Below are 18,639 nucleotides of genomic sequence, written 5' to 3' on the forward strand. Positions count from 1 at the left end.
TATAAATAAGCCGCACTGATTTTAGTTAGGAGAGGACCTTATTCTCAGAAACTCGGTTTCCTATTTGGGAGTTCATTTTACTAGGACTCTCAACTGGAAAACCGACATTCAGGATATCCTTGACAGGGTGAGAAAGAGGTTCAAACTCCTGGCAGTGCTAGCCGGCAAATTGGGCAGGACGTCATCTAATATACTATTGCACACCTATAAAATCTTCATTAGACCTATTATCGAATACAAGGCATACATCTACGCCTCCCTTAAAACATACGAAATCAACGCCATCATGGCTACCGAAAGAAAAATCCTCAAAATCTGCATGAGGAGGAGCAGTCACTATCCATCGGCACACATATACATATTGGCAAATATAGCACCTATTAAGGACAGAATCCTATCCCTCAGCAGGATGTATGTCCTTCGAACCATAACAGGCTCGAATAACTGAGCAAAGCAAATTTTAAAGACACCTTGCAATCGCCAAGGGCAAATACTCACGAGGTTTCCTCAAAGAAAAGTGCCATTCCCTCCAGCTAAACTTCTACACAACACTGGACACGAACTTACTGATGAGTATTTTGATATTCTAGAAACATTCCCCATTAAATATCGCATAGAAATTCCATTGTAAGCGTTAAGACTTTTCCTGGAGCAGATGTCCCCTCATACCATAACCTCCTTGTCTCAAAAATGAAACGGAGGGTAAAAAAGATAATAAAATCCAAAAGTTCTAAGGTGAATACTCGGTTACTCAAGATAAATAAAATCCGTGCTGAGGGTTCACCTTGTATCAATCAAGAAATGAAGAAATTAACATCAGAAATGAAAAACACTGAGAATGTAAAATTATGTGGAGCAAAATCAAAGATTCTGTTATAAAAACACAGAAAGCCGAAAACCTTGGATGACTCAATAAATACTGGAAATCATGGAACAACAAGAAAATATAGAAACAAAAACCCAAATAAGTACAGAGAAAAACATAAATTAATAAGGAACAAAATAAAAGAGGCGAAGGAAAAGTGGATGATGGAAACATGCATCGAAGTGGAAGAATTGCAGAAAAAGCATGATCATTATAATTTACCTAAAAAAGTGAAAGAATTATCTGGAAAATCACGAACAAATACACCTAACCGATTTATTGACAAAAACAATAAACCCATTAATAACCCAATTGAAATGAAACAATTATGGACTAAATATATTGAAGATCTTTTCATGGACACAAAAACGGAACCAATGCAGATTGATAACGAGGAAGCTCCAATAATATTAAAATCTGAAGTCCAACATGCTATAAACAACTCAAAATCTGGCAGAGCCCCTGAGCCAGATGAAGTTCATATCGAGCTGATTAAACTTATAGACGAAGACAATTTAAGTGCAATAACTATACTCTTTAACAACATATACAAATCTGGTGAGATACCTACAGAATGATTAGACATGCAAGAATATTCAGAAATTGCGAAGCGGATATGAGTAATAGACAGTTTGGCTTTCGTAATGGCTTCGGAACAGTGGAAGCTCTGTATAGTTTCACAACTCTTGCCCAAAAATGTCGAGACCAACAAAAAGATCTTTTCGTTGCGTTTATAGACTATGAGAAAGCTTTCGACAATTAAGAGAAAAGGACTCGACAAAAATGACATTAACATAGTGGGAAATCTCTATTGGAACCAACAGGCTGAGGTAACATTAGATGGAAATAGCACGGATGCGCAACAGATAAGTAGAGGAGTGAGACAGGGCTGTGTACTTTCACCATTACTATTTAATATATATTCCGAAGAGTTATTTACGCAAGCACTTGAAAACTGTACAGAAGGGATCAAGATAAATGGTGAAAATATAAATAATATCCGTTATGCTGATGATACAGTCATTATCGCTGAAAGTGAAACAGATCTGTAGACGTTACTTAACATAATTTGTGATACTGGGGAACAGTTTGGTTTAACAATAAACATAAAGAAAACAAAAACCATGGTTATCAATAAGAGGGACAAAGTCATTACAAGAATCCTGATAAAAAATGAAGATGTTGAGCAAGTGGACAAAATGAAATACTTAGGAGTCTGGATTACGGAAGATCTAAATCCGAAATAAGAAATTCGCTCAAGAATAGAGTAATCAAGAGCAGCCTTTTTAAAGATGAGGAAATTTCTGAGTAACCAAAGACTTAATCTGCAAATCCGATATCGGATGGTAAAATGTTATATCCACTCTATTCTTCTTTATGGTGTCGAATCCTGGACTGTTAATGTTGACTTAATGAGAAAACTGGAAGCTTTTGAGATTAGAAATGATAAGTACGAGTTGTTGCAGCTGAATATGAAGGAAAAAGGGGTCCTGGTAGACGACAAATATCCTGGCTGAAAAACATTCGCGACTGGACCGGGTTAAACACATAGACGCTCTTAAGAAAAGCAGAAAATAGAGACGAATTTGCAATGGGTGTAGCCAACCTTCATTAGTGGAGATGGCACTAGAAGAAGAAGAACAACTGCACGCCAAAAACGCTGTTTAAGAGCCATTCCTATTGTATGGCTGGTAGCCCCTGAAGTGCCTCCCTCGACATGTTTGGCTTTCCTCATCAAAATTCCTCTTGTGCGCTTCTTAACACATCGTCCACACTATACGCCACCTTCTGAGCTCCAGCTCCTTAGTAGTCCACTACTTCTCCACATAAAACACCAAGTCATCACGTTTTGTCACACCACCATTACTCCGCCAAAAAAGGAGTACCCCTTCCTTGAAGAGGCGTAAAGCCTAAACAAGGTTAAAACTCTGGTTCCAATATTAGTTAGTTTAGTTAAAAAGATATTATTTACTGTAAGCTTATAAATAAATATATTTACATAAATTAGAACCGCTCGTTTTATTAAACACGTTACAATATTTTAGATAGATGGAAGCTACTTAGATCATTTCCGATTTGCAGATGATGTACTAATTAGAACTGGTGTAGAGGAGTTACAAGAAATGTTATCAGATTTAAAACAAGTATTAGAGAAAATAGGGCTTAAAATAAATATTGAGAAAACTAACGTAGTGTTAACTGAAGAAGTGAAGTATTGCTATTGATGCTAAAAATATTGAAAATGTACAAAAATATGTGAACTTGGGACACATAATAAACCAGTTGAAACAAAATCAAACTATAGAAATTACAAGAAGAATAAGAATGACCTGGGTAGCAGTGGGTAAACTAAGCTTAGAACAACTTGGAAATATTGATAGAATCTGGAAACGAAGATCTAAGAAGAAAAACCACAATAGAAGATGTTATCCAAGCTATCGCAAAATCTAAGTGTAAGTGAGTAGGGCAGATGGCAAGAGAGAGCGAAGAGACGAAGACAAAGGAACAAATACAAGCTCAAGACAGGCGAACATGAAAAACACAATGCGGGGCCTATGATCAGGAGCGGGCCAGAAGTGGCTGCTATAAAAGAAGATATCGCAGACGCAGAATGGAAATTGTACGCCAACACATTGAGATACTAATAGTATAATGTAGACACCATTGGTTATCATGTATAAAAGATGTCAAGCATGAAACCAACAAAGTAAACAGCGTAGCAGGCTTTAAAATTATGGACCTAACCAATGGTCTAGTAAAGGAATATTCTAAAAGAAAAAAATTATGTAAATATGGATTCAATTAAATTAAGGAGATTCGTTAGTAGTAAGCATAAATCGAATAGAATCACATCCGAAGTTTCCCATTAAAAAAGATTCATGTTACTAATAGCAGACAACATAACATATATATTTTGATACAATTAGACTATTTATCTGGTACTTAAATTAGTTAAACAACGTCATTAGGACATTAACCAATTGCAAAGATTAATTGTCACAATACGTACGATGCAGGATTTTAACGACAGCGCTAAAAGTGCACAAATAAACTTAATTATTAAAATGAACGAAATAAATCGTTGTTGGCACACGGACTATATATGCTTACAAGAGATTCAATCTTACTTAGTTCTGATTTTAGCAGCTGTTGCTTTGAAAGTTATCCAGCAGCACAACTTGAACGTCAACATGTCAAATAGGTAAATATGATAATCCCCGAAGAGTGTTTCATCGTCTACACTAAACGATATCAAACAACTGGTAAATACAGCAGGTATTACACGTGTTTAACGACTAGAAATATATAGAACGTTTAGCCTTTTACTGCTGGTCGTAAATGTACGGGGTGTTGATACTGTATTCAATAGCATATACCGTTGAAAGGAAAATATTGCAAATGTATACAGTACCTGACCAAATTATTAGACGAGGCAAGGAAAAATTTACTATATGAAGTTATTTCTCTCATGATTATGAATATATTTGAAAAAAATTACTGTGTAACGATAAGACTACCAAAGATAATTGAAGTACTATTGTAAAAATAATACCTCAATTAACCATGGAAGCTTATAGTCTATTCCTTGCCTAGCTAAGCATCTCAAGTGTGAGTTCATCTTGTCTTAAACTAGGGATTGAACCTGAGCTTAGCTGATAGCAAATAAAACAAATTTTAACCAAACATATTTATTAAAAAAAATAAGAAACAATAATTAACCCTGCCAAAGCTTAACAACAAACTAGTTAGGACGATACTTATGGCTTCGATGGGATGCTTGTGTGTCCTCCCAATTAAATGTTATGTCTTCTGGAGAGCTGCAGTAGCATGTGGATGTAGCCTCCTGATTAAGTTCAGTTAAGTCCTGTGGTTAGGTCCTCAAATGGTCAATAAATTTTCATACGGTCAATAAAATATGGTCTTGAATGTGTTCAATAAACTAAAAATACAACAACAACTGGTATTAGAGACACATCAAAAGGGGTTTAACTTCCTTGCCATTTTACAAAATTACAATTAAACAAATAGCGAATGGCAAGGATAAAATGAAATATAATTATTATTACTGAGTTAAATTCTGTTCAGATCCCTAGCTCCATATAATCGAGAACAAAATCATAATCAAGAAAACGTGCTTTTGAAAGAAGTAAGGTTATGAATATTGAAAATGCTGTCAGAATTATAGAATAAAGATTACAATGAAAGTACTTACCCCAAGAGACTTTTGTAGACCATAAAATGAATCTTATAATAATGTTTGCCTTCTTTTATAAATTTCAAAAACAGGCAAAAAATTATATTCCCACCACGTTAGAAAAGTTGACTGACAGAAAGTAAGTGGGAGATTGAAATGAAGTTAGCACAGATGACATAGGATTGTAAGCCTATGATAGAGATAGTTTTTCTGTCAACATGAAACAGAATATTTAGTCTACCGGACAGAAATAGAGAGGGCGAATATTTATTCTACGGGACAGAAAGAGAAAGAAAAGAAAGACAGAGGGAGAAAAGGAAAACAGAGGGCGCCAACTACTTTTTGAAGAAGAAATAGTATAAACAAAGCTGGAGGTAAAAGAAGTAATAAATTAATAAAGAAATTAAAATAAAATAATTATTTAAATATAAATTAATAAAGATGTGACGTTTATAACGTTACAACTGTTTTGTTCTTTTTTGTGAATATTAACTCTTAGGTAATTAAACTGTACTAAAAAAGTTAACAAACAACTTTTATTTATTAAAAAAGTATAATTGTTACAAAATAGGGATAAATTTAATATTTTTTATGTCCGCCTTTGGTTGCTAAAAGAGCTTGAACACGTCGAAGCATGCTCTTAATACGGACTGGAATAGTTTCCTGAAGGTGACGAATATGATTCCACTCATGTATGACCGTTTCAAGTAACTCCCTTTTATTAGTAATGTTTTTTTTTTCGCAATCTCCCTTTTCAATAGTTCCCACCCATTTTCAATAGCGTTCATATCAGGCGAGTTGCCTGGCCAGTCAAGAACTTTAATTTTTTTTGTTTTAAATAAGTTAAAATACTGTTAGCCTTGTGGAAAGGAGCACCATCGTGCATAAATATGGGTTCCTCTTCTCCAGGAAACCATTCCTTCAGCTGTGGTAAAAGTCTCGTCTCGAGTACTTTCCGGCACTGGTCTTGTCTCATCGTGTTTTCCACCACGTAGAGACGGCCTGTACCATTTCCGGATACCACAGATCAGACCATGAGTGACGGTGGGTGTTTCATGGTGGGCACAATGTAGTCGGGCTTGTATTTCTCGTTGGGACGTCACCGAACAAACTTCGTTTTTCTGTTAAAACTTGAAAAATGGATTCACCCGAGATGCAAACTTGAAATTAACAAAATTTTTAGAAATATTCCTGTTTGTTTTAGTTTTTAATATTGATATGAAAAACAACACAAATATACCTTTTTCCAGTCTTCTATTGTCCAGTTTTTGTATTTTGTGCCAATTCGAAACGTTTCTCTATCATAACCAGAGTAAGCCTTTGTGGTATTATCCCTAAAATATTACAATTCATAAAAAGAATAAGTCAAAAGGAACGTATAACACACTTCGCATTTGTTTATATAAAATATGTTTAATAATTCGAATCGAGGGCATTCATCAAAAATAGCCTCGATTAGAATGTGTAAGTCAGCAGAATTGTGAATCGCGACCGTTTTGTTGTCGTATGTTGATAAAACAAACTTGACCCACTAATGAATGACTGCTGATATAGCAAGGACTATTATAAAAGAGACAACAATTTTCTCAGGGATCAGAACTAAATTTACGTCAAGATGGCAAGTTGACGTATCACGTATTAGTAATTATGAGGTAGTCTCATAGCAACTTCAACTAAATACTAATTACTCTTAGGATAAGTAATGTTATAAAAGAGTGTACAGTTGTGTTCCAAATAAATGGTCATCTAATTAAATAACCATATCATTTACCATACCTTGGCTTTCGAGCTGGTGTCCTAGCTACCAGTTTGTTTTCGATAGGTCTCCGACGAACTGTTCTTTCTGAAACACAAATTCCTTTATATCTTATCTCCTGGGCGTTCGCAATGGTTTCTTTCTGTTTACTAGGCAAATATCTCTTATTTTGCGATCAGTCCTAGGAGTACTCACACGATGTCTTCCGCTGTGTCCCTTATGCTTTGGATCCAAACTGACTCCAGACGCAATTTTTGTTTTTATATTCCTTACAGAACTTCTTGATATTCCTACCATTACTGCTATTTTATTTTGAGACATTTGTCTAGTTTCTAGGAGTCCAATTACATGGCCTACTCGTTTTGCTGACAGACCAGCGTTTTTCCCTATGTAAAAATGTATAATACCCTTAATTATACCAACAACTTTACTGCATATGTTTATAATCTAAAAAATAATAAAATAAAGGATAAGTCACTCACTTCTGCAATAAAATTTCAGGTCAAAACCGTTTAGAATTCAAATCAAAGAATATAGACGCTAAGCGTCTATATTCTTTGTTCAAATGTTCACAGACAGTATTTGAGGTTATAAAATACACACGAGTTGACAGGACGCAATGCTATCTAGAAATGGCGGATAGGGCGGTATTGCCAACGTTAAAATAGTACAATAATGTTACCATACTATATTAAATGTTGCTCTGCGAAAAAATAATAACATTCCAGTTAATAAGAATTATTAATTTAAAAAAATGCAAATTTTTATTGCTTGCCCTAATAATTTGGCCAGGTACATAAATGTTCCTTACTAAGGACATACTAAATGAAGAATTGGATAACTCTCAGGAAATCTAACTTCAAAGAGAAAAAGCTAGAAGTGTATTCAAACGCATGAAAAGTACACTTTGTAACATGAAACTCAATGTGCAGTTGAGTTAATGAGTGAGGATTTATCAATGTTATATCAAAGTCTCTACTCTCCTGGGGACTCCTCTAACCACCTGAAATTGTTGTAAAGGTGCTATTGCTTCCTGGTTAGAGTATCTTCGACATATCGCATCACTTATGAAAATAATAATCATGTGACGAATTGGAAATAAACTAGAAATCTTGACATCAGTAAAATCTAGAGAAAATATCTTCTAAATATGAAGAAGAGGCACAGATATGCAACGCATATCGTCGCAAAATCGAATAAAATGAACGGGAATATCATCCGTCGAATTATTCAGAACAGCAGTTGATAAACTTATCCAAATATCCAAATTATAAGCAACAAAGAAGTTAATGGTTACTATAAAAGAAATCTGAAAGATAACTTAAAAGTGGAAACGGAATTTTAGACAAGATTTAAAGCGAACCAGGACAAGAAAAGATAAAAAATCTTGAAATAATGGAAATCAAGCATAAAATAACAACACAATAAAACTAAACAACTGTATTGGTACGGCCATCTGCAAAGAATATTAAAAGAGAGAATATCTAAATAAATTTTGGATCTTTATTTTTCAAGTGTTAATACATTTTTGTTTTTTTTTGTATATAGATAAACTTGCCTCAGAGAATTTCACTTAATAAATGAGGGTGCTGAAGCATCTGCTGCAAAATCTATCTGCTATCTATTCATACTTATTAAGATTTTCCAATTGCAGACGATATCCATCAAGCTGGCGTTTGTCAAACCCAAAGCTTGCTACGATATTTTTAACGCCAGATTTTTTTAAATACGAATTACCCTGTAGGCATAATGCCATGTAGCATTGAACATATTTTTTAATATGACGCGACGTGACAAGGAAGCTCCGGATGATTAAAATTCTCGAGTGAAACGATGTGACACCAGATTAATCTGCTGCTAAATATATAAATTGCTCTGGAATTCGACTATTTACAAACACAGTACCACCTATTTTAACTTTAACTCTTCATCTTGGTGTCTGGTCGAATCTTAAGCATTTTAAAGAGGCGTTTCCGTAGAGGTTTAGGGAATCTTTGAATAACTATCAATACTAAATTTAGATATAAACAATACTAAAATGTGTATCACATATATATATATATATATATATATATATATATATATATATATATATATATATATATATATATATATATATATATATATATATATATATTGTTATGATGTATTGTTTGTTTGAATGATGAGCAATGAGTATTTTTAATAATATAATATATAGGGTTTTTATCGCGGTTCTCAAAGAATTAGTTTGTAAGTACTTTTTTAAATTATCTTTATTAGATCTACTATGAAACACAAATATATATCTAACCTAGCCAATGTAAATTTAAAATAAACTATCTTTAAATTGAAATTCTTATGAAACTAATTAAATTCTATAGACAATGTAAAATTTAAACAAACTATCTACAAAATTGAAATTGTTATGACACTAACTAAATTATATTAACAAAATTTTGTACCTTTCTTTCACTGACTGCCTAAATGAACTGTTTTCCACTATATAGATTCTAATCACCACTAAATGTCTTCGTACTTCGGTTATCCTTGTTTTTCTGAAATTACTTTTTCCAATTATCAGCTTCTACCAATTTAAGATATATTTTTCTTCACCAGCATTTATAAACCACCAAGCAAACCAGCTAAACAGCATTTCTATTTATTCTTCTTTTCAATATACCAATATCCAATTATTATAAGTTGATTTATACTGATCTCCAATCATAATATAATTTTAATTTCTTCCAATATCCATCCAATATTCTTCTAACATACTTTTTTAATCTTCAATAATTATTTGTGTATAATTATAAATGTGCATTAAAATATATGCATAATTTTTAATCTTCATTTAACTCACTATATTAAACAATTGGACTATTTGTAACTGATTCACTGACTCCAACTAACTTTCATATTTCTTACTAAACTGCCTGACTGACTGACTTACTAAAAACTGCCAACAATTGACTTCACTAACTAAATGTGTCTATCTTCTACTAACTTTCATAATAAACTGGCCATCTTGAATCCAAATCACGGGTATTTATATCTTTTCGGATGTTCCAGAATCATCTGGCAATAAATCATGTTCCATTTGTTCTATTACTTCTATATGGATGTTCTCGAAAAAAGTACCTATATGTTCGTTCCACAGACATAACCATTATTTCGAGAATGTTCGACCGTAAACAATGGTCAAATTCTGCATTCTGGAGAATTCGTTAATGTTCTATTGATAATTTTGTTGACATTTAGGCTTTTCAGATCAGAATATATAATTAAATTAGTAACTTAACATTATAATTTAATAAACTACACATTTTAAACAACTATAACCCCACTTATATTCATAAAAATTCTTAAACGTCACTTCAGAGTATGTATATCTGTCTATCACTCACATGTATAGTTGGTTGCCTATGCACATGGCTCACTTAAATATATTTACAACATTAAACTAAAACTTTTTACAATTATTATATGCTAATTTCTTAAAAATGCCCTCACATAAATAATTTTTATTAAATTCTCTAGTATTTAACTTATTAAAATAACCAAATACTTGTTATATCTAAAATTATCTAGTATATAACTTATAAATTATTTTCTTTAAACATTTTTATTTTTCCCATATCATATCAATATATATATATATATATATATATATATATATATATATATATATATATATATATATATATATATATATATATATTTAATAGTAGTTGTGTAGTTCTAAAATAGGTCAAAAATAAATATTTGTATGCAAAATACCACGAGAACATAAATTTTCAAGACCCTGTATAGGTTAAAAATGTCTAAATATAATGATTTAGAATTAAGAAGTGGTTTCGCAGAAAAGTGGACTTTTATAGTGATTTAGTTTCTAAGAACAATTTATGTAGAAAAACTTTTCGGGTTATTTAGAAAGTTACTAAATGCTGTTTAAAATTTTAAAAATAATTATACACAGCCTTTTAAGTAAAATATCTTAGAAATTTAGGATTGATAAACAAAACGTTTTGGTTTTGTATCAGATAAGAATTTAAAATTAATGTTTTATAGACATTGCCTTTTGTAGTATTTTCCTCGAAGGTAATGGTACGAACCAGGGGTTGTTTTTACAATACGGATTTGCCTGTAAACACAAAAGAAATGTTATTCAGATTATTTTCTATAAATTTAAGGAAAAACCAAGTGGTTACAATACGCTTGATTTCTTAAAAATTAAAGTAGGGATTTTTGAAAAAAAGATAGGAAGAATGAATGAGTATGATTTGCTATGGGAAACGAGGGAAGGAGAATAGATAGTCGATGTGAAAATTGAACGAAAAAATTCCGAGCATTGTGTTTTTACCAGCCAGAACGAGCAGTCCAGCAAGTCGAGAATTCAAAACTCCTTGTGTCCGAAGAGATTCCAAATTCTCTAAGTAAAGAAAAGAAAAATTATATATGATTTGCACGAGACACACAGTCGAGGCAAAAAAAGAGTTTTCAACCCCTTTTGGGCTGAAAGAGTGACACTGTTAATGTAGAACACCGGGGGATTTTATCTTCTCCTCCTGACGTGTTGCTCACTGCCTGTTGGGGCAGTACCTTCGATCTGGTTCTAATTATATCTATTAATTAATTAAAATGTGTTACCTTACATTTGGCGATCACACTTCCCGTATTACACTTTAAAAAACATCTTACTACTTGAGAAACTTTATTTTGCGTTAATTGAACATTGTGTGTTGAAAAATGAGCGAATTAATTTTAATTAATCAAATGTGACAGTGACACAATGACTGATGTTTTTTTTTTTCTAATAAAATTGAGAAGAGAATACGTGATAATCTCGCAATTATGTGCAAAGAGTATATGCAACATCTATCGTGCATTCTCGGGTACAACTCGACTTAAAACTAAAAGTAGTATTTTTTAAAAAAGGGTGTTCGTCATTTGGATCATAATTTTAGGTTGCGCTACGCAACATAGTCCCCCTCTTGATGTGAACGCATCAAAAAAAATATTTATGTACAATTTGAAGAAAGGTATAACTAATCTAAAAAAACTATTAAAATTCTTGAAGGTGAGTCATAGGAAGAGGACACAGTTTAGCAATAGAGCGAACGTATAACCCTTCAGGAGTTCTGACCTTAACAACTCTTACCTTGTTGTCCTTTCCCGGATATGTCTCAACTACCCGTGCTATAGGCCATTTGAGAGGAGGCGAGTTTTCGTCCTTAAGCAAGACGAGATCATCAGGCTTTATGCCTACCTGAGGAGTGAACCATTTAGGTCTATTTTGAAGCCTATTAAGATAATCGCGAGTCCAAACCTTCCACATATGCTGCTGAATTCTTGTGCATTTATTCCACAAAGACAATTTATTTTCTTGAATATCAGAGAGATCTAATTCAGGATAAGACATTAAGTTAGATCCAATAAGGAAGTGTCCGGGAGTAAGAAAGGAAAAATCGGACGGGTCGTCTGAGAGCGCACAGATAGGGCGTGAATTGAGCACTGCTTCAATCTGCGAAAGTACAGTGGATAGTTCTTCGAAAGTAAAATTGGAGTTACCCATTATTCTTACGAGATGATATTTGAAGCTCTTTATGGCAGCTTCCCAAATACCACCGTGGTGTGGTGAGCGTGGAGGGATAAACTTCCATTGAATTTGACATGAAGTAGCGAAAGAGCGAATAGATTCAGAGGTATCACCTTTGAGAAGCAACTCATAAAGTTCTTTCAATTGATTTTTCGCACCTAGAAAGTTGGTGCCATTATCGCTGAAAATGATACTCGGATTACCCCTTCGGGCGATAAATCTTTTCAGAGTCAATAAGAACGCTTCAGTAGAAAGACTGGAAATTAATTCCACATGCACGGCGCGAGTAGCTAAACATACAAACACTGCCATATAGGCCTTAGTAAGGGGAGCTCTCTTGAGTTTAGAGGTCTTGATTGGAAATGGACCACCAAAATCAACTCCAACGTTTATAAATGGACGTGCAATTTGAACTCTTTCCCTCGGGAGATTAGCCATGATTTGGGAAGCGACTTGTGCGTTAAAACGGTAACAAGTGAGACAATTTTGTATTATACGTTTGATTTGTCGAAGACCATCAAGAGGCCAGAATTTCAATCTAACATTGGACAGTGTATTTTGAGGGCCAGAATGTAGAAGTCTTCGATGTTCTCGGGTAAGTAATAAATTGACAATATGTGATTTTGAGGGCAACAGTAGAGGGAATTTCTGATCATAAGAAACATCTGAAAAGAAAAGACGACCGCCTACTCGTATCATTTGAGACGAATCTAGAAAGGGATTCAATTTACGAATAGACTTATCGTTAAGCAGACGATTATCCATTAAAAATTGGATTTCCGAACTGAAGAAATGAGACTGGGTCAATTTGATAATCATTAACTCAGAACTAGAGAGTTCATTTGGAGTGAGAGGACCTGTACGTCTATGAGACTTAGCTCTTACATTGTGAATAAAACGAATGCAGTATGCAAAAGCTCTCTGAAGTCGAGTGAAACATGAAAATTTGCAGAGGGCATCATACACTTGTGAATCTGGTTTTCTGATCAGATGAGTAACCCTTTTGAGTTCAGGCAGTTCATCAACATTAATACTCGAAGGACCATTATATACAAAGAGGTTGAAATCAAAGTGTGGATCTGACAAAAATTGAGGACCATTAAACCAAAGATCACAATCAAGCAACTGCAAGGGTGTAGCACCACGAGATAATATATCCGCAGGGTTGTCTTTCGATCGTACATGTCTCCATGTATGGTTGGAGGTGAGTTCTTGAATTTGAGTTACTCTATTGGCTACAAAGGTAGACCAACGAGAAGGGTGTGAATTAATCCATGCGAGGACGACTTCGGAATCTGTCCATAAATTGACAGAATTTATCTGAGATTGGGATGGAATCAAGACAGAAAGAATCTTCGTAATAAGATTAGAGAGTAATAATACTCCTAGAAGTTCTAATCGAGGAAGAGTCACAACTTTTACAGGACTAACACGACTCTTTGAGGAGGTTAGATTGCAAGAGATAAAGCCATTTTCATGTGATGTTCTTAAATAAACGCAAGCACCATACGCGCTAAGACTTGCATCCGAAAACCCATGTATTTGAGTACTTGTTACATTGCTAGAATTTTGCAGCAACCTAGGAATCTTGAGATTGGAGAGGTAAGGAAGTGTTTGTAAAAATAGATTCCATTGTGTAAGCAAATTTGGACTGAGGTGGTCATCCCAATTCGACCTTTCTAACCAAATCTTTCTCATAATTAATTTAGCAGATACCACTACAGGGTTAATCAATCCGATAGGGTCATAAATGGAAGCAATTAAAGAAAGAACTTCTCTTTTTGTATAGGTATCCTTAACGGTAACCTTTGGCACAAGAACTGAAAAATGATCGGAGTGAGAATTCCAACATAAGCCGAGAATTTTGTTCGTGTTATTTTCAGGATTGATTACATAACTAGCTTCATTAGAGATATGAGAAATACCTGCGAGAAATTCAGGTGAGTTTGCACACCATTTATGAAGCGAGAAACAAGCGAGGTTCAAACATTCGGTTAATTGACGATGAATTTCGAAGAGTGTTTCAAAATCGTTACAGAAATACAGCACATCATCGACAGCAATTTAAAAGAGCATCACTAGCCAAGGGAAATTTGTCGGAATGTTTTTGAGCTAATTCCTTAAGACATCTAGTGCTGAGAAAACCGGAGTTATTTAATCCATAAGTGACAGTTTCAAGTTGAAGACATTTCAAATCCTCTTGAGGTGAATCACGCCATAAGATGTTCAACAGAAATACCTGTTCGGGATTTACTCGAATTTGTCTGTACATATGACGTAGATCTGCTACAATACAGTATTTAAATAATCTAAAATTTATCAAAATATCGAATAATTCGCGTTGTACCGTATAACCAGGAAGCATTATGTCATTAAGACTTAGATTTGAGGTAGTTTTCATACTGCCATCAAAGACAACACGCAACTTATTTGTTACGCTATCCTTTAAAACGCAATGGTGAGGAATAAAGTATTTTAAATCAGAGTGAATATTTCGAGTGGAGAGAGGCACATATCTGCAATGTCCAAGTGCAATATATTCATGAATAAATTGTTTATACTGTGCGTATAATTGATCTGACTTGATCAGTTTCTGTTCGAGGTTTAGGAATCGCTTCTTTGCGAGGAAAAACGATTCGCCCAATTTTTTATATTCGTTGGGAGATTTGAAAGGGAGATCTACTTGGAATCTACCAGATGATAATATTTTAAGTGACGATTTAAAAATATCTTCGGCTTGTTGCTCCGAAGGAGTTAGGATTTTTGGAGTACAAGTAGAAGACGAGATTTCTTCTATTTCCCAAAACGACCGTACGAGTGAATCGGTATTTTGAGTTTGAACGAACAAGGATACTTCATTTCGAGGTTGAGTATTTTCTTGAATGTTAAGTATAGAATATGAGTCAATTGACCCAGATGATTGAGGTACATTTCCACCTACAAGATAACCGAGATGAGTATTTGTTAAGGTAGGAAGATTAGGGCCTAATTTTATTAACCCGTAAGTAAGTAAGTCGAAATAAACATCTGCTCCAAGCAGCATTTGAACTTTGGCAGGAGTACAAAATTCTGGATCAGCTAGGTGAATGTTTGGTGGAATTTTGAGAGCATTAAAATCCAATGTAATTTGAGGGTGCTTACAAGTGATGGTTGGGAGAATCGCACAAGAGAGTGTAAAATGTTTTGTGGGATTAACATTTGAGAAAATATTTAAATCCACCATTTTATTCGACGTCGAACAGATTTCGGATATTCCAGAAATTTGAAGACTTTTTGTGTAAGGAATACATTTCAAGCGACTTGCTAATTCCTCAGTGATAAACGAAAGCTGACTAGCTGAGTCTGTAAGGCAGCGAACCTTAACGGGATTATTATGAGAATCATAAATTGTAACACATGCTGTTTGGAGTAGAACCTCCTTTTTGCCTGAGAGTGTAGAGAGAGATGATGCTCGGTAGACATCATTAGACTGAGATTGATTTGCTATTCGTGGGATTGCAGGTGAACTTGAAGTTTCGCTTTGAGTATTGGGATCACGAGATACATTAGAGTGAGTACGAGAATTTGGAGTATCATGCATATTGTGAGACTGGCGAGTATTTTGAGAATTATGATTTTCTTGTGAGTCTTGAGAGTGACGAGTGTTTTGGAAATGAGTGTTTCTAGTGGGTAGACTACGAAAATCTTGATTTGTTCTGAAACGAGAACTATTTGAGTTATGAGTAGAAGCGTTAGAGAAGTGGAGCAATGTGTGATGTCTCCTGTTACATTTAGCGCAATTTGACGCAGAGGTACATGAGCTTGCTGAATGACCACTAGCCAAGCAGTTGAGACACGCTTTCTTTGCCTTGACCGTTTGAAAACGCTCATCTTCAGACATATTTAAGAATTCCCGGCAAGTGTATATTTTATGGGAGTTATTTTGACATAAGAAACATTTAAAATACTGATTATTACTACTATACTGCAAATTATTGCTAACTGTGTTAAGAGAAGTAAAACGAGAAGGTTGTTTTTGTTTCGGAGAACGAGAGTATTTAGGAACAAGATTTTCGAGAATTTTGCATTTTCTTTCAATAAATTCAAGGAACTCCATTAAACTTGGGAGTTTGTTTATATTACGCTCGGTTTCAAATGATCTTTTAGTATTATAGTCTAATTTTTGAGTAAAGAGATTGATGAGAATTAAATCAGTGAGTTGATTCGAGATGTTGAGGTTTTCTAAGGCAGCGAGATGGCTTTTAATTTGAGTTAAGAAATCCCTTAGAGCATGTGCATTGGGTTTTGTAATGAGTGGAGCATTTAATAAACTGTTCAAATGACTGTTTACTATTAAATATTTATTTTCAAATCTATTGCATAAATTTTGTATTGCAATTTCAAAATTGGAATCAATTATTTCTAGATTGTCAATTAACTTTAACGGTTCATTCCTTAACACTGATTTGAGATAAATAAGTTTTTGAGCATTAGATAACTGTTTATCATTTGTTATTAATTTGGTGAAAACATCAAAAAAGCTGGGCCATTCTGAGATTTCGCCCGAGAAAAAAGGTATTTTTAATTCTGGCAACTTTACATTTTGAATTGTGCTAACAGATGGTATTACATTTGTTACAATAGGTTGAGTTTGAACTGGTTTTGCAGATAATTGCGTGATTTTCTCGTACAAATATGAATCTAAATTATAATACTGTTCTTCAACTATGTCTCTATCTGAACAATATTTATCAAAATCTTCTAATTCAAGTTCCTTTTGTAGGTTGAGATACTCGCGATAAGTTTCATTTAATACATTTTTGCGTGCAATATATTGACCGCAATCTAAAACTACATTTTGGTTTTTTGAGACAAATGTTTGAATTCTAGTAATACAAGCTTTAGTATGCCCTCTCAATTTTATAATTTTTGCAACATCAGTCATTTTGAACGTGAGAAAAAATAATACAAATTTTAAATACAACAAGAGATACTTAGTATCATGAACTAAATAATATTACCATAAAAATCTACTTATAATCACTGCGAATCTAAAATCTAAAAATAAAATGACATGCGACGATGCAAAAAACAATTCGTAAAAGTTACAATAAATGATCAAACCGCACATTAAGTCCAACCGCGACCTCACATAAACTCCTTATCCCTTGCAAGTGTCGATGTCGATATACCGGCCTCCCGGCGCTAATAGAACAACCTTGGATCCTGGAACCGCCAAAACTCCAATGTGTGTATATGAGAGAATAAAAACTATGTCTTTTCTTTGCGAAGAAATGAGGAAGCGAGTGATGTTTTTTACGAATAGTGTGAGAAAATCTTGAGTACTGCGTGAAAACGCCTTTGCAGAAACGAGAGATGATCACCCTCGTGCTATAATTAATGAAAATTCAGCTTCCAGCTTTACATAAACGGGAACAGTTGCTGTATCCGGCTCGTTAGGAACATGTAGAACACCGGGGGATTTTATCTTCTCCTCCTGACGTGTTGCTCACTGCCTGTTGGGGCAGTACCTTCGATCTGGTTCTAATTATATCTATTAATTAATTAAAATGTGTTACCTTACATTTGGCGATCACACTTCCCGTATTACACTTTAAAAAACATCTTACTACTTGAGAAACTTTATTTTGCGTTAATTGAACATTGTGTGTTGAAAAATGAGCGAATTAATTTTAATTAATCAAATGTGACAGTGACACAATGACTGATGTTTTTTTTCTAATAAAATTGAGAAGAGAATACGTGATAATCTCGCAATTATGTGCAAAGAGTATATGCAACATCTATCGTGCATTCTCGGGTACAACTCGACTTAAAACTAAAAGTAGTATTTTTTAAAAAAGGGTGTTCGTCATTTGGATCATAATTTTAGGTTGCGCTACGCAACAGTTAATTTGAAACGAGTCGTAGATTTGAATTGTGGAGAGAATCTGAAAGAGTTCTGTTTTTCGTAACAGTTTTGCAAGGAGGAAGCAGAGAAACGCGTATTGGAGAATTTGGACGGCGTGGTGGAAGCACAATCAGGAGAATCAATAGGTGTCCATCGGAAAACATCGCGGAGATTACATTAAAGGTCAGTCAAATTATTTGTGACATAAGAGTTGTTTTTGTACCATATATGTTTTGAAACCACATCAAAGATGAGACTCGAACAAAGAAAAATATGTTATTTTGGAAAATGCTAAATTGATTTCCTTCGAAACAGATTTTATTAAAGTGGCTATATTAGAGTTTCTCCAAGTAAT

At 33.9% G+C, this 18,639-nt stretch overlaps 2 protein-coding genes across 2 annotated transcripts; both read right to left on the reverse strand.

The window, feature by feature from the left end:
* Positions 1–11,860: 11,860 nt before the first annotated feature.
* On the reverse strand, positions 11,861–14,092 carry LOC140446589 (uncharacterized). The gene has a single exon (XM_072539156.1). The coding sequence runs from the start codon at positions 14,090–14,092 to the stop codon at positions 11,861–11,863; it is 2,232 nt and encodes a 743-aa protein (XP_072395257.1).
* Positions 14,093–14,444: 352 nt separating this feature from the next.
* LOC140446590 (uncharacterized) lies at positions 14,445–17,318 on the reverse strand. Its single transcript, XM_072539157.1, has one exon. It carries the CDS (start codon positions 17,316–17,318, stop codon positions 14,445–14,447), a length of 2,874 nt encoding a protein of 957 aa, XP_072395258.1.
* Between the last annotated feature and the right edge of the window lie 1,321 nt (positions 17,319–18,639).

Source organism: Diabrotica undecimpunctata, chromosome 7 (genome assembly GCF_040954645.1).
Source record: "Diabrotica undecimpunctata isolate CICGRU chromosome 7, icDiaUnde3, whole genome shotgun sequence".
Lineage (NCBI taxonomy): Eukaryota > Metazoa > Arthropoda > Insecta > Coleoptera > Chrysomelidae > Diabrotica > Diabrotica undecimpunctata.

Excerpts from the sequence above, each read along its gene's own strand:
- LOC140446590 (XM_072539157.1), bottom strand. The coding sequence starts at position 17,318 with ATGACTGATGTTGCAAAAATTATAAAATTGAGAGGGCATACTAAAGCT.
- LOC140446589 (XM_072539156.1), bottom strand. The coding sequence starts at position 14,092 with ATGAGAAAGATTTGGTTAGAAAGGTCGAATTGGGATGACCACCTCAGT.